This window comes from Narcine bancroftii, chromosome 3 (genome assembly GCF_036971445.1).
Source record: "Narcine bancroftii isolate sNarBan1 chromosome 3, sNarBan1.hap1, whole genome shotgun sequence".
In the NCBI taxonomy this organism is placed as follows: Eukaryota; Metazoa; Chordata; class Chondrichthyes; order Torpediniformes; family Narcinidae; genus Narcine; species Narcine bancroftii.
In genome coordinates, this window is record NC_091471.1 from 300,817,125 (window position 1) to 300,844,220 (window position 27,096).

General features: G+C 43.9%; 1 protein-coding gene across 7 annotated transcripts in view; it reads right to left on the reverse strand.

Moving 5' to 3' along the window:
• LOC138758982 (phospholipid-transporting ATPase IC-like) overlaps nucleotides 1-27,096 on the reverse strand; it is a 98,818-nt gene that overhangs the window by 27,650 nt on the left and 44,072 nt on the right. For all 7 annotated transcript variants that reach the window (XR_011354565.1, XM_069928700.1, XM_069928701.1 and 4 more), the window contains exons 16-20: nucleotides 22,176-22,332; nucleotides 17,972-18,160; nucleotides 14,241-14,353; nucleotides 5,373-5,537; nucleotides 1,739-1,850 (exon numbers count right to left, since the gene is read on the reverse strand). Coding sequence is in view for 6 of the 7 variants with exons in the window: in XM_069928700.1 (XP_069784801.1) it covers nucleotides 1,739-1,850; nucleotides 5,373-5,537; nucleotides 14,241-14,353; nucleotides 17,972-18,160; nucleotides 22,176-22,332 (736 nt within the window). In the remaining variant the exon portion in view is untranslated. The remainder of the gene's footprint in view (nucleotides 1-1,738; nucleotides 1,851-5,372; nucleotides 5,538-14,240; nucleotides 14,354-17,971; nucleotides 18,161-22,175; nucleotides 22,333-27,096) is intronic.

Sequence of the window (27,096 nt, forward strand, 5' to 3'; positions counted from 1 at the left end):
TGTCCACACATAGTCGGCCTGTCGAGTGGACCCTGCATTTCATCCTTTCATCCCAAGATTTTGGATCATCCATCAGAATTTATTGTCATGAAAAAGTCATGAAATTGGGTGCAACAGCATCATAGGGCAAACATTCATATTATAACCATTACTATAAAAAATTTAAATTATAGTGCACGAAAAGTAAAGCAGTATCTTTGGTTCATCGATTATTCAGGAATCTAATGGCAGTGGGGAAGAAGCTGTCCTTGTGTTGCTGAGTGCTTGTCTTTAGGCTCCTGTACCTTTTTCCTGATGGGAGCAGAGTGAAGAGGGCATGGCCTGGGTGGTAGGGGTCTTTGAGGATAAAGGTTGCTTTTTTAAGGCGCTGCCTCACGTAGATGTGCTTGATGGAGTGAAGTCTGGCACCTGTGACATCATAGGCCCAGTTAACAATCCTCTGGAGTTTATTCCTGTCCTGAGAGTTGGCGCCTCCATGCCAGGCAGTGATACAACCAGCCAGAATGCTTTTCTGTAGAAGCTTACGAGAGTCTTCGGTGACATACCGAATCCCTTGGCAGACACCTTATAAAGTATAGCTGCTGGTGAGCTGCCTTTGTGGTTGCAACAACTTAGAGGCTCCAGGACAGATCCTCGGAGATATTGACACTCAGGAATTTGAAGTTCGGAATCTTAGTTTCTGCGGTTTAGGTCAGTGCATTGGTATAAGCATTGCCTCCCAGCTCCAGAGACCTGGGTTCTGAGACCTCTCTGTGTGAAGTTTGCCAGTCCTTCCTCTGACCATACATTTCTCTGGGTCCTCCCACATCCCAGAATTAATGAGGTCAGTAGGCTGGTCAATTAGGTGCCAATAAAGAGCCCCACATGGGTGAGCGGGAGAATCTAGGAGAAGGTGAAGGGATGGCGGGGAGAATCAAATGGGATTAGTGCAGGAAGTGGGTGTTAAATAGCCGACACAGACTTGTTGAGCTAAAGGGCCTGTCTGTGCAATATGGCTCTGATTCTACCTCATCATGGTAATGGGAGCTGCTCAATGATTGGCTAAAGACAAAGTGGCAAAGAATTGGATTCTGTACTTCCTGCTGCTCCAGAAAGAAGGCAACATATTAAAAGATCCATCCTACCCTGGTCACGTTCTCTTCCCCCCCCCCCCCCCCCCCCCCCACTTTCCATCAGGCAGAAGATACACGAGTTGAAAAAACACACCAACAGATTCAAGTGAAAGGAGAGAAATGCTGGAGGAACTCAGCAGGAGGAGGTAAAGATATAACTGACGTTTCGGGACTTCCTCATCATGTTGGAGGTTTGGATCTGCCGAGGGTTTGGACTCTAGTCTTGTGCTGCTGCTACAGAGGCTGCAGGAGCACTGGAGACGAATCCATGGACTCTGAGGGGACTCCCTTTGCTTCTCTTTCTCTGACTGTAAGGGGTCCTAGGCAATGCTAATAGCTAATCTTTATCGGTCTTATGTGAAACTAAAGGTAATTTTGTGTAGTATTATATCTGTTTTATTACATGACAATGAATAGTACCCGACCTGATTGCAGTCCTTCCGCTGTTTTTCCTGGAATTCCCCCAGCAACGCCAATACTCTGCACTTCTGTTTTGACTTTCACACTAGATGTTGCACTTAAGTACGAACTGACTTACCTGAATAGCACACAAAGTTTTCTCTGAACCTCGGCACATGTGACAATAACCAATTGAATTCAATACATGATTCTGCCAATCCCAGTACCTTTCTTGTCTCCGGTCAGCACCCAGATTTTAATATTTGCTGCTCTCAAGTTCTGAATGGTTTCAGGCACTCTAACTTGCAACTTATCCTCGATAGCAGTTGCTCCAATGAGCTGCAATGACAATGTAAAGGACGTCACTTCAGGAAAGGTCTTCCTCGCATTTGAAAATACTACTTAGCATGACAGAGATGTAATCTGGAGACCAATGGGAATAAAGATCCTTCTGGGAGCTTAATAACAAACAATTGTTTCATCATTGATTTCTTCTTACTCTATTTTCTTTTGTGCCCCTTCCAATCCCCCTCTTCACTTGGGAGGTGCTGTCTAAGTTTTCTAGCAAGCAGCTAGCCGTTTTCAGGCTGCTGCTTTCAGGTTCCTAGGGGGAGCACTCGAAAGCAGAGGTGGGTTGAGTAAGAACACCTCGGGGACAGATTCTCCGCTTTCAGGTGGCCTCCCGACAGCCGTATTCGGGTATTATGGTTACCTGAAAGGGGCTAACGATAGTGTTAGTGGGTGTAGCTTGTGATCGTGTGATTGCTACAGCTCTCAAACATCTGAAGTTTATGGTATGCAGCTCTTATGTTAAGCAAGGTTGGCCACCCCTGTTATATACCCCTTTTAAGTCTCCTCTTATCCTCTGTAGCTCCAAAGAGCAAAGCCCACACTCAGTCAACCTTGCTTTATAAGACGTGTTCTCCAATCGCAGCAACATCCTGGTAAATCTGCACACTCAGATTTCAGATTTATTGTCAGAGTACATACATGACATCGCACCTGGTGGCGTGAGTCTTTTGGCACCTTTATCTCTTTCCTGATGGTAGCATCAAAAACAGAGTGTATGCTGGGTGGTAAGGGTCTTTGAGGATTGCTGCTTCTCTCTGACATCAATGTTCTCTGAAGATGTACTCAATAGTGGGGAGGGTTTTGCCTGTAAAGTCCTGGGATGTCAGCTATTTGGATTTGTATCGGGTTATGGTGTTCAGGCCCTGCCACAGCTCTCAGATATCCCTTTTCATCCGGAATCTCCACTTTGCCTAGGAGATAGCTTTCCCCAGGTTATACCTGCTCCTGCTGTACTGATCTGGATCTCCGAACTTAAATGCCTGCAACCTGGCTCTCAGCAGGTTCTGGATTTCATTGTTTGTTCAGGGCTTCTGGTTGGGGAAAACCCTGAATGATTTGGTGGGAACACACTCATCCACAGATATTTTGATAAAGTGTGTGACAGCCTTGGTGTACTTGTTCAGGTTCTCAGCAGAGTTCTTGAAAAGTGCCCAATCCACTGACTTGAGCAAGACCTGTAATTGTTCTTCAGCCTCCTGCAGCCACTTTCTAGCTGTACTGACTTTTGGAGCCTCTCTTTTTGGGCTCTGTATGAAGGCAGAAGGAGCACAGCCAGGTGATCAGACTTGCCAATGTGCCCTCTCTAAAGTTTATACATCCTTCCTGTAATAAGGTGATGAGAAGAGTTGCCTTCAGTACCCATGAGAAAGGGAGAGGAATGTTGCCCTTACCCAGCACTTCCACTGAGTTTCTCACCTGAAGATGTTGGGGTAAGGTCACTCCTTGGTGGCTTACATGGTCAGCCTGATGATACTTAAGATTTAGGCATATATAAATGCCATATAAGTATGTACCAGAGAGCAACCGGTGTTCACGGAAACCAATCTCAGAAAGGAACAAACACCTTTAGATATTATTGGGTCTAAAATTTACAAATGTCTTCATTATATAAATGATCAGCTTATTGATTTCGAAATATTGGAGCTGGGAAGTACAGCAAAGACCAAAGTCTGGCCAGTCTCAACCAGGTTTCCAAAATATTTGGTTCTTAGTTTAATGGATCTAGCCTATCATACATCCAACATCTGTTGGTCACTTTCAGAATTCGTCACATTATATTCAACAAGGACAAAAGGATGTTCACCAAGTACATCAATGAAAGAACTTCAACATGAGTCTAGCCACTCCCAATCAATGCAATGAAGATCCCTCTCTCCAGCTCTGGTGCTCTAAAGCTGGCATTTTCTCGGTGTTCACTAATCTTTTGAAAAAGCAGCTTCTATTCATCTGTCTTGTATCTACTCCCCCAAATCCTGAGGTCATGCCTCCTTGTTGAAGTCTTATCAGTCAGTGGAAATGTCTATTCTATTCTTTCATAATATTAGACGGTAAAACCCCTGGTATCCATCATGTTTGAGGATTAGAAGATACCAGATAAGTGAACTTACCAGTTGCTTGAGTTGCACGATTAATGAACTAATGGCGAGGCAGGCTAATATTACACCTGCATTTTTTTTACCTATTTATTTTTGCCAATGTTTTTGCTGGTTGCTTGAATTCCAGATAACAGGGGTTTTTTAACTATTATGTTTCAATGAGATCTCTCCTTATCTTTCTAAACTCCAATGCATATCATCCTAGGCTACTCAATCCCTCCTCACAACCCCCATATTTCTGCAATCAACCTGCTGAGCCTCCTCTGAACTGCTTATGCATTGCAAAAAGAGTATATCCTTTCTCACACAAGGAGACCAGAATTGTACCCAATACTCTAGGTGCAGCCTCCCCAGTAACCATACCTCTCCCTGCTCTTGAATCAATCCCTCTAGCAATGCCCAACATTCCACTGGCCTTCTTGATTACTTGCACACTAACTGGTTAAAGATATGGAATTTCAGGAACATCTTAAAAGGAGAGAACGGTGGAGAGATGAAAGAGGAATATTTCACAGCTTCGAACCTGCAAAGGGGGGGGGGGGAAAGGTTTGGGCACAAGGAGCCAGACTAGGAGGAACAGAGTTTGGAGTAGATTGCACAGGGAGGATTAAAGCTTTTGGAGTACTCCAACAGGAAGTGTGGGAGCTGGAAGGGGTGTTGATTTGTTTATCATTTTATCCTTCCAGATTGTACACAAGCACCTCAAACAACAGAAAGGGGAGAGTTACCCTGGGCGGGCAATGGTGCTACAAATGGTTAACATTACAAGGTGCAGTAACAGAATGTACAAACAAATATTACATTATGAATGCTAAAGGACATTGCACTCTTTCTTTATTGTAAATCTTAAAATCTTAAATAAATTCCCTCCAAAGGAATGAATGGTGAGATAATCCTGTGGTGATACAGTCGATGACTTGTGTACCTGTGTTGCTGCAGCAAGTCAGCATTGTGGTGTACTTATCTACATGACAATAAACTCTCACATCATAGCAATCTAATTTCTGGACAATCAAGTGAAAGCTTTCCTCTTCATGTCAGTTCTACATATCTAGACAAAGGAAACGGCTTCCTAACATCAACACACAAAATTCTGGAAGAACTCAGTGGGTCAAGGCAACACCCATGGAAAGCTCGTCAACATTTTGCTCCAAATCGCTGACTATCTCTTGCTCTCCATGGATGCAGCTGAGTTCCTCCAGCTTTCTACATGTGGCTCTAGTTTTCAGCATCCTATTCATCTTGTCAACCCTTCTTGGGATCATGGTTCAATGAGACGGTCTAAACTGAGAGGTCAGGATCAACCTGCTCTATCTATCCTTGGTGGACCATCCAGCTAATGCTGCCCCTCACTGCCAAATCACAGAGTTCGATTTACAAACATAGAATTTCTGACACAGCATAAACAGCTTACCACCAGATCGGTCTCGATTTCTTCATACAATGCTTCAAGCAATTCTTCGCGGTTCTGTAAAGCCACCGAAGCTTCCTGATACCTCTGGCTCCAATCTCGGAAATAGTTTTCTTCCACATCTTTGGAAGCCAGGCACAATGTCCGCAGTGTTTCTGTTGCAAAATGCTGTGGAAAAATATATTAGATTCAAGATTCCTTTATTGTCATGTAATTGTACAGAACAGGAAATAATACTTGAAATTGCCTTCTGCCTGTCATAAGGCAGACCAAGAGTCACCATTAGTGTCACCCAGCACCCCTTACAGTGAAAGAGAAGCAAAAGAGAGTCAATCTGATTCACAATAAGGCACTGACAGCTTAAGCTCATCAAAACCAAGCACTTAATTTCTGCCAGATCATTGCAAACATGGTATTCTCTCTGCTCCCTGCTTGGTAATATTTAATAATTAGATTTATGATGAAACCCTACCATATTTAGAATAGGAATTAATTTATTTTTAAATTTCAAAATTAGAAATACAGCACGTTGCAGGCCCACGAGCCTCTGCCACCCAATTACACCCAATTGACCTACAACCCCCCATTATGTTTTTTAACCAGAATGCCCGGAGGACAGACATGGGGAGAACGCACAAACTCCTGACGATGCAGGATACGAACCCCAGTCCCGATCGTTGACGCTATATCAGCGCTGCACTAACCACTATGCTAACTGTGCCACCCCTGGTTTAGTTTATTATTACATGTACTGAGGTACCATGATAATCATTGTTTTGAATGCTATCCAGGCAAGTCAACCTAATTTTGAATGCAACAGGTTGTGCAATAACAAAACTTCAGAGTGTAGTGTTATGGATAAAAAGTTCAGTTAAAAATAGTGCAAGGGAAACATCATTTTACTAATGAGAGATCAGTAGCTGGTTGGCCAGCTATATACCCTCTATGCTAAATTCTGGTCCTCCAGTTCCTTTATTGAGGAAAGGCACAGGAAATGTTAGTAAAACAACAAATTAAATAGAATTATTCATTGTCATCTGTTACAATAAAATCATTTAAAGAGTTAACCAGTGCAAGGAATTAACTTTTGTAACAAAGAGCTCAGGCCTGAAATGTAGACTGCCTTTTACTTCTAGCATATTTCCAGCACTGACCCCAGCACCTGTACACTTTCCTGTTTACCTCTGAAGGTATAATCTTCCAGAAGATGGATAACAGAAGATTTAAAAAACTCTTTGAAGCAGCTGATGTGTACTTTCACATTTGTGTATCTGCTGCCTGGCAGGAGGGGGGAGAAGATGGTATGACCGGGGCAAGATGGGTCCTTGCCAAAGAAATAGTGAGGTGTCGATGTTGGGAAGATTGGTTTGTGCGATGGCCAAGGATGTGCTCTTGACTCTTTGCAGTTTCATGCATAACAATATTTCACAAGAATTAGGAGCAGGACCAGGTCATTTTTCCCCCTTGTGCCTGCTCCACCATTCATCTTGATCATGGCTAATCCTCCACCTCCATGTCATTTTTCAGCACTTCTCCCAATATCCTGAAATCCAGGGTGTAATCACCAGAAGCTGGGCAGTATAGTGATTCTGTTACTGGATTAGTAATTGAGAAGCCTGGGCTAATAACCTGGAGACAAGATCAAATCCTGCAGCTGGGATGTTTTACTTTGGTTCATGAAATAAATCAGGAGTTAACAGCAAACGTTATTCATGGTCATCAGAAAATTGAAACGCAGGATTTCGACACGAAGATGAACGTATTCCAAATGCTCACAGTTACAGTTCTCAGCCATGACATTCTGCAACATTGGCGGCACGGTTAGCGGAGCAGTTAGTGCAATGGTGTTGCAACACCGGCGACACGGGTCGAATCCAGCACTGTTTGCAAGGAGTCTGTAGGTTCTCCACATGTCTGCGTGGGTTTCCGACAGGTGCTCTGGTTTCCTCCCACTTTTCAAAATGTACAGGGTATTTGGGCAGCCCAAACTCATGGGCTGGAAGGGCTTGTTACTATGCCATATGTCTAAATTTAAATTTAATTTTGAGTGATAAATAAGGAAACAAAGAGAAATTAAAGGAAGCGACCCTGCCCAAAGAGTTTGAGACTTCAGCCATAATCTGCTGATTTCAGTTCCCTCACTGGAGTTTCAATCTCTGAACATTCTACTGCCTGGAGTTTTGCTGCTCAGATTTGTGCCCAGTATTTTGATTAGACTCTCCTGTCTGCTGCCTTAGAGGCTAACCTCCATTGGAGCCAATTATTGCCCAGGCACTTCTGATAAATGGGAGCTATCACTTCTTTTTAGGACATTGCACTGCTTAGGTTATACTCCCATTGTGTATTGTCAAGTGTGAAAAGATCCATAATTCATTACTTTAATATTACAAGCAAGAGTCCATATCAGGCATCATTACATTGCTTGCTGTCGCTTGTGCACTTTTAGCACATACAATATTATCAAGCTACAGGAATTGAAAGGAAGGAACTAAAGGGTGAACTTAAGAGTTTATAAACTTATGAAGGGTTTGAATAGTCTGAGTATTTTTCCTAGGGCCAGGAGTCTAGATGCAGAAGGCACAGATAAATTTCTCTCTCTCATTTTAAGATTTTCTTTACAGAAGTGTTGGGTATATGGAACAAACTGGTTAAGGAGGAAGATTCAATTACAATGTTTAAAAGGCATTTGGACAGATCCTTGAACAGGAAAAAACACAAAACTGTGGAGAAACTCAGCAGATCTCACAGCATCCATAGGAGGTAAAGATATATAAACCAACGTTTCAGGCACAGGCCCAATACATATCTATCTATTGTCAAGTGTTTGCAGTATCTGAAAATACTTGACAAACAAACACAAATACAGTTCCAAATGTCACTGTGCTTTATTATTTCTTTGCTAAGTGTGAAAACTGCAAGAAGCACTGCCCCACACAGCTCATCTCACCATAAAGGGAGTCTGTTCACAAGTTGCATACTTATACCGACAAACTTCCAGATTTCCAGAACATTTGAACAGATTTTCGCACTCCTTTTTCCATACAAGTACATGTTTCTTTTGATTCTTATACCAGGCCTTATCCCTTACCCATTGGTTCAGTTTTACACGGTTTTTGCCAAATAAGCTTCCCAATTAGCTTTAACCTTGCTGAATCATCAACCTATTAGTTAAATACAATGGAATGTGGCCTTGTGATAGTACAGATCTATCACCAATATATATAGTGTATATAGTTACAGTATCTAGACTGTGCTTACAGCGATTGGCTGAGAGCTAAGCCACGCCTACTGTCTGGGCCTTAAAGGGTTGTGACCCTAGCCAGGTCGGATCATTCCGGACTGGTCGGCCACCTGTGAAGAGCTCCTGTCTCTTGCTAATAAAAGCCTTGGTTTGGATCAACAAGTCTTTGGTTCTTTCGACGAGCTCTACAGGCCTGTTTCTATATTTTTGCCAACACTTTTAAGACTCATATTCCTCACTATGGACACTGCGAAACCTGCTCAGTTCCTGCAGTATTTTGGGGCTTTTACTACAATCACAGCTTCTTCAGAGTTTCAGGTTTCAAGTCCTTGGATAGGAAAGGAAAAGAGGGATGGTGTCCTAACGTGGGAACAGGAAGGCATCACAGTCAAGATGGATGTACGGGACTGTTTTCAACTGTACACTTCTATGGTTCAGCGAAAATGAAATGTGAGCAGTGCTCTGTGATCCATAGCAGGCCATTAATCTAGCTTTATCCCCCTTGTTCCCAGATGCTTCAGTTTGGCTTTTGAATGGCGGTTTCACCAAAAGCTGACAGCAGCACGGTGAAGCGAAGGAGAAAGCATTCCAGTTGCATTGTGGATACTGCATGCTGCGATTCTAGAGCCACTCAGAACTGTCAGTACAGCAGAAGCATCCTCTACCCAATCCATCACTGGTGTCACTTACACTCAAGGGAATTTGGAACAATAAGAGCAGATTTTTGCAACATGTAAAATTCTGCCAGGACCAGACAGGTTAAATGCAGGAAGAATGTTCCCAATTTCTGGGAAGTCCAGAGGAACGAGGCAGTGTCAGAAGAAGATGGAAGCCATTTAGGACTGAGATGAAGAGAAACTTTTCACTCCAGAGTTTTGAACTTGTGGAACTGCCTACCACTTCATTATGCACAGAGGTTCCAATAGTTCAGTGGTTAGAGCACTGGCCTTGTAAACCAGGGGTCATGATTTCGGTCCTCACTGGGGCCTCATTTCTGTGAGGGGCACTTGACAAAGTTGCGACTCTCTGTCTTACTTATGGTAGACAAAATTAAAGAACTTCATAAATGTTACATTCTAAATGTAGTATTACATGACAATAATGGAACCTTTACCTTTAGACACATTTAAAAAGGGAATTGGATATGTATGGCCATAGAGCATAGAATATTACAGCTCAGAAAACAGGCCCTTGGGTTTTTTTCAGACTGTGCCAAACTATTATTCTGCCCAGTCCCATTGACCTGAACCCAATCAATAGCCCTCCATACCCCTTCCATCCACGTACCTGTCCAATAAATTTCTTAAATGTAAAAAAATGAGCCCGCATTCACCTCTCCAGCTGGCAACTCATTCCACACTCCCACCACTCTCTATGTGAAGAGGTCCCCTCCCTAACTTTTTCCCCCTTTGACCTTTAACCTATGTCCAATGGTTGGTATCTCACCTAACCTCAGTGGAAAAAGCCTGCTTGCATGATCTATACCCTCTCATAGGCTCTAAAGGTTGTCATAGCCGAAGGGTGGTAGTGGGGACGAGCTTCCACTGCTACACAAATGCTCTTCAAGGTGTGTGACTCAAACAGCTTCTGACAACCAAGTCCAATTCCTGGCCTTCTCGTGAACCATGGTTCTTTTACCCGGTGGAGCTGTTCTCACTGACAGGAGAAGGGGCAAAGACACCACTGGCACCTTGAAACCAGTTGCACTGGGCAGATGGAGCTCATTAACCATGGATGGTAACTCATCTAGGAGAAAGAAAACTTTGATTTCAAACCTCCCCGCTGCCTTGTGGCTATACCCACTCACAGGAAAGGTTTTGGAAGTAAACCCCGAGGAAAGATCCAGAGTTGAAGGCAGCTGACTGTTGTACCCAGCTGATATGCCATAGACATAGACCAGATAAATGTTATACTAATACTGGGTTTTTATTAACTGGCCAGTGGGAAAGCATCTCCATCTGTTATACCAGTAGGGTGGCACATCTCTACAGCCATAGCCAATAGCAACAGTCAGTATAATACGCCACTAACCCCCCCCACCCCCATTACATCATCACACCAGCACTGGCACGGTAACTCCTGGCACCAAACTGCATTGACTTTTGTCATTCCTTTGGACCTGTCATTAGCAAGGGGGGGGGGGGGGGGGGGGGGGGTCCCCCACTGCATGGGCAACACGTATCTCCATATCATCTTTGCCCTGGAGAGGCCACTCCAGCTTCACTTTAGTGTCACATCCCTCAATTTTTTTAATCCCTCTATCAAATCTCCACTCATTCTTTTACACTCTATTGGCTAAGAGATGAAGGGGCATGGGAAGAAAGCAGGAATAGGATAGTGAGATCATGTGATCAGCTTGAATGGTGGAGCAGGCTCAAAGGGCTGAATGGCCTTCTCCTCCTCCTCCTCCTCCTGTTTTCTAGGTTTCTGCAGGGAGGCGTGATCCTTCCAAAGTAGGTCCAGATGTCTTTTGAGGAAGCTCGAGGGATGAGAGGCCTCGTTCATGCACATGTTTCTGGAGCACTGGGGAATCTATGGAAGTTGGTATCTTCTTGACAAAAGTCCGAAGTAAAATTTGCAACATGATTGTACTGTCAACAACAAAACCAATTTCCATTAAATTAATTGTTAAGGGATAAAAATCAAACCTGTTTTCAGTATAAGCTGCACGTAACAAGTGTTTTACTTCTAATCAGTTGATCCTATTTTCAGTTACCATCCTATTCTTCAGGAGATTGATTAGAACACTACATCAAAATTCATCCATTCTGTTCCCCACCATAATGCATGTGGCTCACTTTAATTATTTAACAAGAAAACTTGGATCAAAAGGTCAGAGACTTTTGACCTTTGTGAAATAACTCGGAACAAAATGAGGTGCACATCATCCTGAAAATGGTAAACTACATGTGAACTACAGTGACCCTTCCTGCACCTACATGGCCTCCTCTGCTTTAATATGTTAAAAGCATCCCCAGTGATTTTCCTGGTATCCCTCTGTGAAGACCAAGGGGGTTTGTGAATTAGAATGCAGTGCCCAGACCCCTCGATTGGTGTCTCTGATATTGTCCCTGATTTGGCACCCATACCAATGGAGATAATCAAGCTCACTGTTGTCGAGGGTAGTGGGGTCTCACCCAGGAGAGACTTGCGTCATTACCGCCCCCACCCCCCCATCTCACAATTCCCATCTCCTCTTTTCTCTCCTTCATCTCCAGAGTTACCATGGGCAAATCCCTTTAAAAACATTGATGCACTTCCTATGGGTCAGTAAGTGACTGTCACAGCCTAGCTCACTTCTGGGCAGGTCTGTGAAACATTAAAGGGAAACAAATCGCAATAATTTCTTGGAGCAAGGATGTCCCACTGTCACCGTTTCCTCGTAACCAGTGACATGACATTAGTGTGAGATGCAGCACCCAATCCATGCAATAGAAATGTCCAATATCTCGGCAAACATCTCAAATTCCTACTTTGTGACCACATTTAATTCTTTCATGAGCAGAAGTCACAAGTTCAAAATGTAACATCATGGTTGTTAAATTTCAACATTTCCATGCCCTACTTCTGATCTATATTGTGTTTGACTGAGTTTGGATGAGTCAGAGTGAGAGCAAACAGATAAAAATCACATTTATCCCTCTGTCCCACTGAAATCCTGACAACCCAATCAGCTAGACAGGTCTTGCAGAACAGAAGAGAGCTTTCAATATTGGCCTCCTGCCTCCAAATCCTTGTTCCTGCCTGCCCGGTCCATGATGGGCCTGGCTGGAAATCAGACTCGAGTCAAGGAGAATTCAAGCCAAGGAACGAACCATGAAAATTTGCAGACGCTGTGATTGTAGTCAAGACACAGAAACGTCGAAGGAACTCAGGGCCTGAGCCTGAAACGTAGGAGGCACATCTTTACCTCCTATGGACGCTCAGACACCGGCTGAGTTCCTCTGACATTTCCGTCTGTTTTTGCAACGTACTCAGTCCCTTTCAATATTCATCAACTTTTACAACAGTGCTAAACAGGCACAAAATTCACTCACTGTGAGAAAATTTCTTGTCAATATACTTTCCAGTTACTATGGGTCGGACCACAGCTGAGTGAGTGATATATCTATAATACATCAAAAGTCTTTCTGAAGACATGCACTCCCTCTTTTCAGCTTCCATGTAACTCTGAACTTATGCCTTTAAGAAGGGCTCACGTCTGAAACATTGGTTATATATCTCTACCTCCTATGGACGCAGTATGACCTGCTGAGTTCATCCAGCATTTCTGTGTTTAGAATTCAAGTCAAGGCCAGCTATTTAAGACTTGGTGTGCCTCTCTGTTAGTTTGCCAATCACGCAACACAAAGTCTCAAACAACTGGAAAATATGCTTATCTGGCATCTACCAATCCCATAGGTGTCAGATACCAGGGGTTTTACTGTAGTTAGGAGCAGAAGTAGGCCACTCAACCCCTTGAGCCGGTTCTGCACCAGAGTGGGAGAACCCAACCCCCCACTGAGAGGATCCGACAGGGACAGTGATCACAGCAGAGGACACACAAGGGGCTCGGTGGCTGAGGAGCTCACACCAGGCCACGGGCTGCTGGAGACAGGATTCTAGGAAGCAGGTGTTGGGACTTGGTTCTGTGAGGGTACCAATGGCAAGCAGGGCTCCCGAACGGCTTCGGGCACTGACGGCTTCCCGACTGTATCGGGGGTTGGGAACCAGGGGCCAAGTCAGATGCCTAGAGCTGGGGTTAATCACTGGACCGGACAGGCTACAAAGATTCCGGGGGCACAGGAGACAATGGCATTGGAGGAGGTAGCAAGATCTGTGAGTATTCAGTGTCACTGACGGGAACTCTCACTTGTTTTGTCTTTCACGTCTTGGCAGGAGTCCTGTACCAGAGGCACCTCTTTGTGCACTTTTACAGAGATAACACAGGAAAGCACATTTTGTATACTTTGTGTACGTGACAATAAAGGAATCTTACATCTTAACAAGGCTATGGGTGATCTGACTGTAACTTGAAGTCCACATTCCTGACTACTTACTATAACTTTACACCCTCTCCCCTGTTGAAAATCTACCTACCACTGCTTCGAGAAAGAAAAGTTCCCAACACTCACAAGCACCAGCGAAAATGTTTTTACCTCATCTCCATCTTAAATGGGTCATCTTTATTCTTAAACAATGCATTTCATGTTTTATCTGTGCTATATGAAATAAATAGGAAAGAGACGATTTTAAGTCAACAGCACTAGTGGTCAGTCCGATATGAATATTCTACTCACAAGTCCCTTCCTGATTTGGACAGAACTGTCACCCAGACAGATGTGTGCAACAGGAAATATCAAATCAATTTATCAGTTCAATACAGAGTGACACTTGGGATTCTCAACTCTCTCTACACAAAGAGGTTTATTCAACGTAACATTTACAAACCTGAAGGTTATTAAAATTAAAATGCAAAAAAAAGACTGAACAATATTAAATGAGACACTTAGGGGAAAAAAAATCACATTCTCATAATTCCACTACAAATTCAAACATGGGTAAAATTTTTGAATTAACAACAGGATCTACTCACAGACCTCAGAGAGTCGGTTAGTCTAAGAAATCATTAAAACAAATGCCATCCTTACATCCAGGGCTGTTTGAGTGATCTCTTTGTATAGACAGTTGAGCTGAAGCCTTTTGTAAATCATGACATCTGCTCCTTTACAGTACAGTTTAATCTTCCCTTCTGAATCTTTCACTGCAAGAGAAAAAAAAACATTCATGGAAGAGGGATAGGCTCATTTCAAACTTTTCCATCAGGTTTTTACCTTTTAAAGAACTTATACTCAGTTTGTGGAAATTGTAAAGGGAATCTCAAACAACATCAGACATGCATCATATAAGGGGATGGTACCATTAACCTTAACAGTTTGACTTTATTTTGAATTATTTCCTGATTTGTTGCTTCCAGCAGAACTCAGAACTTCTCCAGGAAATGCAGAGAGAGACACAAGCAACTGTGGACACTGGTATATGGAGCAAGAGACAAGCTGCTGGACAAGCACAGGGAGTCCATGGAGAAGCATCACTGGAGGCAGAGGGACAGCTGTAAATGTCTACAGGTGCATTGTGGAGAGCATTCTGACTGGTATGGTGATCCTAATGCACAGGACAGGAAAAGGCTACAGAGAGCTGTAAACTCAGCCAGTGCCATCATGGGCATCAGTCTTCACTCCATTAAGGACATCTTTGAGAGGCAGTGTTTCAAGAATGAAGTTTTGAACTTCAAGGACCCTCACCACCCAGGCCTTGCCCTCTTCATTCTGCTACCGTCAGGAAGAAGGCACAGGAGCCTGAAGACACAATGTTACAAAAACAGCTTCTTCCCCTCTGCTATCAGATTTCTAATTATTTATATTTGAAATCTTATATTTACAACAAAGTAATTTAGTTATTCTGTACCTGAAATGCACAATACTGCTGCTACAAAACAACGAATTTCATGGCACATGTTCATGACAATAAACCTGATTATGATTCAGTTTCTATTCCATATCAGGATACTCCATCCATCAGAGTTGAGAGTGTAGAGGTGAAATGGGCTGGTTGGTAATAGGTGGAACCAGGTGATGTGGGGGGACGGTGGGCACATGGAGCCAGGGAGGGAGGGAATTGGATGGAAATTTCAATAGGATCAAATAAGTTTTGAAGCTGGCTTCATAACAGGCCCTTTCAGCCTGCAAGCCTGTGCTGCCCCAATTACACCAATTGACATCCAACCCCAGTACATTTTGAATGGTGGGAGGAAACAGGAACCAAGGAAACCCATGCATAAGTGGGGAAAATGTACAACTCCTTACAGACAGTGTGGGATTGGAACCCTGGTCCCGACTCCTAGTGCTGTAGCAGCATTGGGCTAACCGCTACACTAATCGTAGCACCCCCTTGTGTATTGATTAAAGACAATCAGTTTTTAATTGTTTAACAACAATTTTATCTGCCATTCTTTTCATTTAATGTGTCACTACTATATATAGATCAGCTACTCTCAATCTTTTTTTTGGCTATGGCGCGCTTAGGACTCCCTTCGGTTTATGGGCCCCTTCCCTGTGAATATGATCATTCATTTGGTTTCTCTCTTACCAACTACATGAAAAATATTTTATGATTTCAGTCAGTCCCCCCCCCCACCACCTTAAATATGCTGTGGCCCCGCGGTGGTGGGGGGGGGGGGGGTGGGGAGGGAAATGTATGGCTGCTGTTGTGAATGGCTGCAAAAGATCACCAAGGGCAGATCAATTTTTTTTTAAAGAAATCCTGAGGCAGACAGTGAGAACACTTGTCACATACACAAAACATTCAGACATTGTTCAACGATGTCTGTAGTTTAACTTTGACTAATACATCAGAGGGTGCATATCTGCCTTGAAGTGTCTTTTTCATTTGATACATTGCCTCAGGTGTAGGCTGTGTTCGTGCAAAGTCAAATAATTTTCAGGCACTCAAAAGTAAAAGCTGTTGAATTGACAGGATGCAGTAACATTCTGCAGAAAGGTACGCTGACTTCACCTTTCAGGTCTCAATGAAGCCCAACAAACCTCCAAGTTACCAGAGTAAAGAATAATCTGCTGAAGGATTCCATTCCTCCCCTTGGCACCTACCCCTGTGACTGAAGGAGATGCTCCACTTGCGCCCACACCTCCTCCCTCACCACCACTGGGGACCCCCAACAGTCCTTCCAAGTGAAGCAACATTTCACTTGTGAATCTGCGGGGTCATCTACTACATCCGGTGCCCACGTCATAGTCTCCTCTGCATCGGAGGCTGGGTGCAGAACGGAGATGGCTTTGTTGAGCACCACAACAGTGTGCATCTCCCGGTGACACCAATTTCAATTCCTATTGTCTGCCTATGGTCTTATGCATTGCCAGAGAACAACACCTCATCTCCTCCTTCTGCCAGCCTTCAGTCTTTATTCGGACACTTTCCTGTTCTTTTCTTATGCCTCGAAGAAGGGCTCAGGCCCAAAATGTCATCGTATATTTTTACCCCCTATGGATGCTGCAAGACCCTCCAGCATTTTTGTCTCTTTTCATTACACTCACAGCATCCATAGACTTTTGTACTTCAATCTGCTGGAGGAACTCAGTGGGTCAAGGAAACTCTGTGGGAAGAGCTGGGGAAGGAATTGTTGATGCTTTGAATTGAACCCTGCATCATAATTTCTCCCCTTCACCCTACACCTCCGCCCCATCTTCTCCCTCCTCCACAGATGCTGTTCCTTTATCAGATTGTTTTTTGGTCCAGATTCCAGCCTCCAAATTATCAGGGCAATTTGGAGCAGTAATAAACCTGCCCACAATGTCCCAAGAACAACTTCAACAGAAAATGCCTCATATTTCCAATAGAAAGTTGCAAGCTAATGTTTTAAAGGAAGTATATTCTGATGGTGATAGCTTCACGAAGAAGCAGTGGAATTGGGAGTAGGATAGGATCGAGTCTCATCCTGCCCTCTCCCCATAAAGGATAAGAATTTAGAAGGGACAAACATACTGAAAGAGCTGCCATCTCGCAGTGCCAGGGACTCAGGTTCAATCCTGACCTCCTGGGCCTGTCAGTGTGGAGTTTGCATGTTCTCCCTTTGACTACGTGGTTTCCACTGGTTTCCACTCACATCCCAAAGGACTTACGAATTGGTAACTTAATTGGCCATAGCCCTGAGAGAGCAATTGATGGGAAGGTGGGAAGAACAGGATACAGGGAAAATGAATGGGCAATCCATTGTTTTGGGAGCTAGCATAGACTCAGTGGGCAGAAAGGTCCCTTCTACATCATTCTTAAAAACAACATTTGATAACAAAAGTTTTGCTGCACAGGTGGAGATGAAGAAGTTGACCTACGAGAAGAGACTAAATCACCTGGGATTATACTCACTCGAATTCAGAAGAATGAGAGATCTGATGGAAGCATACAAAAGGGATAGATAAGATAGAGGCAAAAAAATTGATTTCACTGGCATGTGAGACCAGAACTAGGGGGCACAGCCTCAAGATTAAGGGGGGGGGGGTAGATTTAAGATAGAGATGAGGAAAAACCTTTTCCCAGAGAGTAGTGAATCTGCGGAATTTTCTGCCCAGGGAAGCGGTTGAGGCGACCTCATTAAACATATTTAAGGTTCAGTTAGATAGATTTTTACATAAAAAAAGGAATTAAGGGATATGGGGAAAAGGCAGGTAAGTGGAGTTGAGTCAATGATCAGATCAGCCGTGATCTTATTGAATGGCGGAGCAGGCTCGATGGGCCGGATGGACGAATCCTGCTCCTAGTTCTTATGTTCACATACTTTTCCAGCCGATGCTTGTTTCTGGTCACTTACGGATGACAGACATTCTCTTGCGACTGCTGGTGAAATCCAAGATAGCCTGGACTGAGTATGTCCTTGGCACTCCCAGCTCACTGATGGTGATGGTGTCCGGTGTCCGAGAAAGAAAGGCAAAGCCGAAGTTTCTTGCCGCTGTTACCAGAGCCCCTTCATCTGGAGAAGCAGCCTGGTACACGAGCTGACCTTGGAGAAAGGGAAATAAGAGTAAGCCATCAATTGCTGGTGGTGTGGGGAATGACACTGACAGGCTTTCTGAGACCCCATTGCCCTAGGTGACCAAAGAAGAAATAGGAGCAGGAGTCAGCCATCCACCCGTCAAGCCTGCTCAGCCATTCAGGCTGATCTGATGATCGGTCAAATCTCCACCTACCTACCCTTTCCCCATATCCCTTAAATTCCCCTACTATGCAAATAACTATCCAAAGTTCTCTTAAATATATTTACTGAGGTAGACTTCAATGGGCAGTGAATTCCATAAATTCACCACCCTCGGGGGGAAAAACTGTTCCTCCTCATCTCTGTCCGAAATCAATTACCCTGAATTTTGAGGCTATGTCCCCTAATTCTGGTCTCCCCCACCAATGTAAACAACTTGCCTACCTCTATCTTATCTATGCCTTTCATAATTTTGTGTTTCTACAAGATCTCTCATTCTACAAAATTCCAGCAAGTACAGTCCTAGATGACTCAATTTCTCCTCATAGGCTAGCCTCCTCATCTCTGGAATCAACCTGGTGAACCGTCTCCAAAGCCAGTATTATCCAAGTAAGACCAGTCCAGATGCGGCCTCACCAGTATGTTGTACAGTTGCAGCATAACCTCCCTGCTCCCTGTTTTTAGTGTATTTATTATCTTTTTAATTCAATTCAGTATTTAGCATGTGGTTGTTTTTTTTTTAAACTTGTAATGTTGTTATGTTTTTCCTTTTTTTTACAAAAAAAAACCCTTTGGACTCTGGCCATTTTTAACCTTTCATAATATATACTGGGACTATGGGTAAACTACAATACAAACACCAGTACGAACCAGCTGGTGGTTGGGTATAAAAACTAGTCCCTGAAAACTGAGACATGGAGTATATGTGGTTGTTGGTAGTCCTTTGAACAGACATGGAGTCCAAAGGGTTATCTGAAGCTGGACAATGTTCAAATAGAGTTAAGTTGACTTTAATGACTGTACTCTCTTTATGTGAGGTCATACCCCTTAAAATGAGAAGCACCCACAGTGGGTTGATTAATGAACTCCGAAGTGCAGAACATAGAGAGCACAAAGTTCTTCAGAATCCATTTAACAAGTGACCTATCCTGGACACACATCTCCTCACTTGTCAGGAAGGGGCAACAGTGACTGCACTTCCTGAGAAGACTGAGCTGGGCAAGGCTACCGGCCACCAGCCTGTCAACTTTCCATAGCTCTATCAAGAGTGTTCCAGCAGGCAATATCAGTGTGGTACAGTTACTGCAGAGAATTGGATCAGAGATAATCCACAGGACCTTAAAAGCTGCAGAGGGGGATCACTGGGGTCTCCCTGCCCCTCATCAACCTGATCTACCAGGACTGTTGTCTGAAAATTGCATGCAAAACCATTGAGGACACCTACAACCCTGCACAGTTTCTTTCAGCTCCTCCCATTGGGAAAGAGATGCAGGAGTATCAGAGCCAGAACCATTACGCTGAGGAACAGTTTCTTCCTATGGGGAGTGAGAGTGTTGAATAACTGAATGAACCCTCATATTAAAACTCTGAGGCTCCATTATTTATTCAATAAGATTTATGTATTCAAAAAGATTTATTTATACATATATAAAAATATATATATATATATATATATGGACACATCTACTGCATATGTATGGTTTGTCTGTAAGTGTGTCATGTCTGATTGTATGCATGTTTTGCACTGAGGCTGTACTTGATCTTTAATGATGACCTCCCCATAATGAAAACTCTGTCCTTGTTTTGTGGATTTATCATATTCTCTCTTTTATATGAAACATTGGCAGAATAACTTTTCACAGGCTTACAAATTTTATTTGATCAACACACTATTAAGCACATGGGAGCAACAATGGATTTTTATGCTGAAGTTCTCTCCTTGTTACTGAGGGGTGGTGAGAAAGTCACTAGTCCTATAGCTAGAGATCCATTCCTCCAGAGATGTGCATTCAAATCTTACAGGGCAGCAGGATCATTTAAATTCAAGTCATTAAATACATTCCAAATTCTCCAACTCAAACCTATCAGTAATGATAACTATTGGAAAACAAACAAATATCCTTTGAGACAAGAAAACTGTTTAGTTTGGCCGAGTGGGAGGAGCAACAGCTCTTCTTCTCTCTGGGCATGCTGGAGCCTTCAGACTGAATCCTACAACTTCCAGCATCTTGCTCCACCCATCTCCTTAAGACCAACCATTTCCATTATAATTCATCCAACTGTGATATTGTCTCAGTTCCTCTCTCTCTCCAATGGTACAGCCTGACCTGCTGAGAACATCCCACAGCTGTGCTCTTATTGTCCACTGTAACTGCAGCTACAGACCCACTGACCACAACTTATCCCCACTGCAACCCTGGCCTCACCCCGTCACTGCCATTCCCTTTCTTTTGTCCTACCCCCCAAGCTTCCTTGCAATTCAATTATAATTTATTTTCTCACTTTCCCAGTTCTGAGTAAATTTCTTCAACATGAAAGAGCATCTGTGATTCTTTCTTCACACATGCTGTTTAGCCTAACGATTATTAAGTATTTGTGGTTTTCTTTCAGATTTCCATCAGCTTCGGTATTTTGGTATGGTCTACCTGTAATTCTTGACTAGTAGTGCCGTTGGCCTAAGATAGACAATAAATGCCAGCATTATCATCAACATCCTTGCATGTTGGCAGGCACAGTGGCATAGCTAGTCAAACCGCTGCCTCATAGCTCCAGCGACCAGCACTGTCTATGTGGAGTCTGCACATTTTCTCTGTGTGGTGTTTCCCCTGGGTTTGTCAGTTTCCTCCCACACTCCACAAACGTGCCAGTTGTTGGGTTCTTTGGAAAATGAAAATAGCCCTGAATTTCCCAATATTTCAAAAATGTATCTATTTCCTCTTTAAGAACTTCTGGAAATCCGGACACCACCACCTCTGTGGTAGGAAATTCCAGACATTCACCACCCTCTGCATGAAGAAGTTACTCAGTTTTAAATAATTGCCCTCTTACCTAGTACTATATCCCTTTGTTCAAGACTGCCCCATTAATGGAAATATTAACATCTGCCCCATTATACATTTCAATAGATTAGCCACCATTCTTCGAAACTTCAAAGAATATAGTTTATCTAAAAAAAATGGCAGCATTGCCGGAGCTGCCACTGGTGCAGACTTGTGGGGAGCGGGGATACAGTGCTCCTGCGGGGTCCAATTGACCAGTATGACTTCCATCAGCTCTGTACAGCCTTTAAATGTCTGTTAAGGGAGCCGATGGTGTTCTCTTTTAAAATCTTGCCATTGCGGGGACTGGGCTCAAGATGACAACGCCTGTTTTAGTAGCAGCCTTAACGGGTTGCAAACCCTGAGGAAGAAGAGGACAGTCGCAGGGCACCAGAAAATAGGGAGACCACCCCAACTTTTAAGGAGAAGCAGAGAAGACAACCCACGGGACAGTGACCACAGCAGTGAAGGTCTCTGAGGCTGAAGAACACACAGGCAATTGGCTGTTGGTTACGAGGTGAGGAACCCGCACAGGCTGTGGGATGCTGGTGACTGGCTCAAGACTGGCTGAAGGGGTACTGGGCATCGGAACCTTGAAGCGAGATGGTGTCAAGGGCACTGGAGGCTTCCTGATTGTGTCAAAGGTTGTGTCTTAGAACCCAAATTTCTAATGATTCGGATTGGAGGATCTGTCGCTATGGAGACTGTGGGAGCACTGGAGGTGAATGTATGCACACTCTGTGACTCTGGGGAACTCTCTTATGCTTATCTTTCTCTTACTGTAAGGGATGCAGGGCAATTTCTGCTAATAGCAAATCTTTGCCTGCCTGATGGTAAACTGAAGGAAATTTTGTGTAATATTACATTTTCTGTTTTACTGCATGACAATAAAAGAATCTTGAATTAGCTGCTTTACAATAAGGACAACCAGTTCATGAAGCTCACAGACGTGCATCTGAACAGTGAGTGTCTGCACAGTCGAAACGAAAGCACTGAACACTCACCATGTTTTTGTTCCACCATTACTGTGTGACAAAGAGCCAGCAGTTTAAAAAATTCATGGACTGTTGGGTTGGCCCCTGATCGGATCTGTTCAACGAGTGACCCATCGTAGAATTCCAGCTTTCCATCGGCAAATGTGTTCCAGTGGAGATCAACCATCTGCAAAAAGCCCAGGGTCATCTCTTTCCTCCAGCTCTCCATTCACAGAGCTATTTCCCCACCCCCCCACCCTTCCCCATTTGCTGGTGGCTCTCCCCAGAGTTATCTACCTACTACCTCCTCCTCTGCCCCTTTTCACCACCCCCCCTTCCACCATCTTGATTGGGAACCTCCCTACATTTTGCTCATATCTCGATGAAGGGTTCAAGCCCGAAACGTTGGTATTGTATTTTTACCTTTTCATCCCTAACGTCGAAGTACTCGAGATGGCAGAGGTCGACAGCATCGAGTCCATGCTGCTGAAGATCCAGCTGAGCTGGGTGGGTCACGTCTCCAGAATGGAGGACCATCGCCTTCCCAAGATCGTGTTATATGGCGAGCTCTCCACTGGCCACCATGACAGAGGTGCACCAAAGAAAAGGTACAAGGACTGCCTAAAGAAATCTCTTGGTGCCTGCCACATTGACCACCGCCAGTGGGCTGATATCGCCTCAAACCGTGCATCTTGGCGCCTCACAGTTTGGCGGGCAGCAACCTCCTTTGAAGAAGACCGCAGAGCCCACCTCACTGACAAAAGGCAAAGGAGGAAAAACCCAACACCCAACCCCAACCAACCAATTTTCCCCTGCAACCGCTGCAACCGCGTCTGCCTGTCCCGCATCGGACTTGTCAGCCACAAACGAGCCTGCAGCTGACGTGGACATTTACCCCCTCCATAAATCTTCGTCCGTGAAGCCAAGCCAAAGAGAAGAGATATAAAGTACACTCTTTGACCTTCTGAGTTCCTCCAACATTGTGTGTTCACAGTATCAATGTCTATCTGACTGCAGAATAATGGCTTCAGTGCATTCTGTGAGTGCGGAGTTCTCATCATTCCAGAGCATGTGGAAAGAGACAGAATTCAGCTTCCCAAAGTTTTATTAAACAAATCCAGGCTTGAAGACAAGGCCAATTGGCATCTACTCACTTTCATCAGTGAATTTAATTTTGTTTAAATAATACAGATGGAGAATACTGGAATCACCAGGCAGCTGAGGTGCGATCTTTGTGGAGAATGAATCTCAGAGGTTCATCAGAGCTCTTCTGATGTTCAAGCTTTGACCTGAAGCATCAACACGTTTCATTCCACAGAAATCACCTAATATTCATTGGATTTCCCTTGGTATTGCTGCTGTTCAAGGTTTACAGAATCTGCCATGCTTTAATTTGAAATTTGTTTAACTTTCAACATGCTGTGATTTTTAACAATTCAGCCTAATTTTGTTCTTAGTGTGTTCATAATGGATTGGTTTAGGTTGTCTCCAATGAGTAATGAATCCTGGAAGTCCTCACTCCCTAACTTACCCCCTTAAACACCTTCCAATGTCATGATCCCACTCACTAACAACTTTAATTATATGAAAATTTGAGCTCAAGACAAGGTCAACCAATTTTTAAGGACCACACATGCATCAATCTGGTCGTTGAGATGCAAGAGAATGGTAGCAAAAGTTACTTTGGAAAAGGCTTAGGGTTTTGATGCAGCAGTTACGCTGACTTCAACAAGCTTAGCTTGCTGGTAATAAGACACCAAGTATCTGAATGTTCCATTATGAATTCTCCAATAGAGTCCACTTTAAGACTTCTAAAGTAATAGAACTTGAACATTACAGCACAGTAACAGGCCCTTTATCCCTCAGCCTACATATTCCTACTAAAAAATAAAGTATAAACCCTTCCTACATTTTTCTTTCGTCCATGCGCCTGCCTAAAGTGTCTTTTAAATGCCCCCATTGTTTCAGCTTCCACCATCATCCTTGGCAAGGCATTCCAGGCCCCCACATCTCTGTGTTAAAAAAAAAAAAAATTTGATATCACCCCTAAACTTTCCTTCCTTCATTTTGCACAGTTGTCCTCTGGTGTTTTCTACTCCTGTCCTTGGAAAAAGGTGTTGGCTTTTTACCTTATCAATACCTCTCATAATCTTGTAGACCTCTAAGAAGTCTCCTCTCATCCTTCTTCACTCCAAAGTCTCAGCTCTGCTAACCTTGCCTCAGAAGACTTATTTTCCAATCCAGGCAACATCCTGGTAAATCTCCTCTGAACCCTCTCCATAGCTTCCACATCCTACCTATAATGTGATCAGAACTGAACACAATACTCCAAGTGTGGTCTCACCAGAGATTTGAAACATGACCTCTCAACTCTTGAACTCAATCCCATTGTTAATAAAGCCCCACCCTCACATCCTATCAACCTGCAAAGCAACCTTGAGAGATGGGCCCTAAGGTCTCTCTCTTCCTCCAAACTGTTAATTATCCAGCCATTAGCCCTGTACTCAGCCTTCTGGTTTAACCTTCCAAATTGCATCACCTCACACTTATCCAGGTTGAACTCCATCTCTACTTTTCCACCCAACTCTACATCCTGTCTCTATTCTTTTGTAATCTACAACAACCTTCAGCTCTATCCACAACTCGTCCAACTTTTGTATCATCTGCAAACTTACTGACCCATCCTTCTGCCTCTTCATCTAGGTCATTTAAAAAAATTACAAAGAGCAGGGGATACAGAATAGATCTCTGCAGAACTCCACTAGACATGATAAAAGTTCATAAAATTACAAGAGGCATTGCTAGGGCAGATGGTTAGAATATTCCCCCCCCCCCCAAGTAAAAATGTAAAATACTTGAGGATATGCATTTAAGGTGAGGAAAGGAGGGGTGGGAGAATTCAAAAGGAATATGTACAGATCAAGTTTATTTACAGAGAATGCATGGAACAGGCTGCCAGCAGTATAGTGGAAGCAAATTCAGTAATAGTGTTTGAGGCGTCTCTATCTTTTTCTTTGGCTTGGCTTCGCGGACGAAGATTTATGGAGGGGGGTAAAAGTCCACGTCAGCTGCAGGCTCGTTTGTGGCTGACAAGTCCAATGCGGGACAGGCAGACATGGTTGCAGCGGCTGCAGGGGAAAATTGGTTGGTTGGGGTTGGGTGTTGGGTTTTTCCTCCTTTGCCTTTTGTCAGTGAGGTGGGCTCTGCGGTCTTCTTCAAAGGAGGTTGCTGCCCGCCAAACTGTGAGGCGCCAAGATGCACGGTTTGATGCGATATCAGCCCACTGGCGGTGGTCAATGTGGCAGGCACCAAGAGATTTCTTTAGGCAGTCCTTGTACCTTTTCTTTGGTGCACCTCTGTCACGGTGGCCAGTGGAGAGCTCGCCATATAACACGATCTTGGGAAGGCGATGGTCCTCCATTCTGGAGACGTGACCCATCCAGCGCAGCTGGATCTTCAGCAGCGTGGACTCGATGCTGTCGACCTCTGCCATCTCGAGTACTTCGACGTTAGGGATGAAAGCGCTCCAATGGATGTTGAGGATGGAGCGGAGACAACGCTGGTTGAAGCGTTCTAGGAGCCGTAGGTGATGCCGGTAGAGGACCCATGATTCGGAGCCGAACAGGAGTGTGGGTATGACAACGGCTCTGTATATGCTTATCTTTGTGAGGTTTTTCAGTTGGTTGTTTTTCCAGACTCTTTTGTGTAGTCTTCCAAAGGCGCTATTTGCCTTGGTGAATCTGTTGTCTATCTCGTTGTCGATCCTTGCATCCGATGAAATGGTGCAGCTGAGATAGGTAAACTGGTTGACCGTTTTGAGTTTTGTGTGCCCGATGGAGATGTGGGGGGGCTGGTAGTCATGGTGGGGAGCTGGCTGATGGAGGACCTCAGTTTTCTTCAGGCTGACTTCCAGGCCAAACATTTTGGCAGTTTCCGCAAAGCAGGACGTCAAGCGTCTCTATACCCACATGGATAAGCATGGACTAGAGGGATATGCATCCTGTGCAGCAGCAGAGATGCTGTTTAATTGGGAATCATGTTCTGTCCAAGAATCACGGATCACAGGCTCTGTTCCTATGCTGTTCTATTTGCTTGTCGTCAGATCAAGAGCTGCAGCAGGAGTGACATGACTAGAGTTCTGGGACTGGGAGACATTCCACACGCTGACCAAAATGTTCCACACACACCAGCCCCACCTGCCTACGTCTGGCCCGTATCCCTCCAATGGTTCTCAACTTTTTTTAGTCTAAGGCACATCTGGCTTCTGGCCTAACATGCCACTTGTGGGAATGACTGAGCAATATTTCCAAGTCAAAGGCACCTTTGTAAGAAACATATTTTGCTAATTTAAAGTATTTTATTTAACATTTTTAAAGATCCATATGGAAACAAGCTGTGGCCCACTGCTCCACACCCACCCTATCATTCATCTATCCGAATGTTCCTTAAACATTGCAATAATATCTGCTTTAACCACCTTCTCCGGCAGCCCATTCCATATACCCACCTCTGGGTGAAAACATTGACCCTCAGGTTCCTATTAAATCTCTTTCCCCCCCACCCCCCTCACCTGAAACCGGTGTCCTCTGGTTACCAATTCCCCTATTCTGTGCAAAAGACTGTGCGTTCACCCAATCTCATGATTTAGGTGGGTGCAATCATTTATTTGCTCTTTGACTCCTATGCAGGTAACCTGCCAAGATTACCAACATTGCATCATGCAAGACAATCTCCCAGGTCACTCACCAAACTGCTGCCAGTGGCCAGGCAAATACTCATTGCAATCTTGTACCAGTGATGTTAATTCTTAATAGCCTAAGTAAGGTAATCGGCTGAAAGGAAGAATGAATGGCTGTCCCTTTCCCTTCCTGCAATACTGTGGAGGTCAGGAAACATTACTTGCCAAATGAAGACTTCCCCCCCCCACCCAAATCATAAATTGATCCTTACA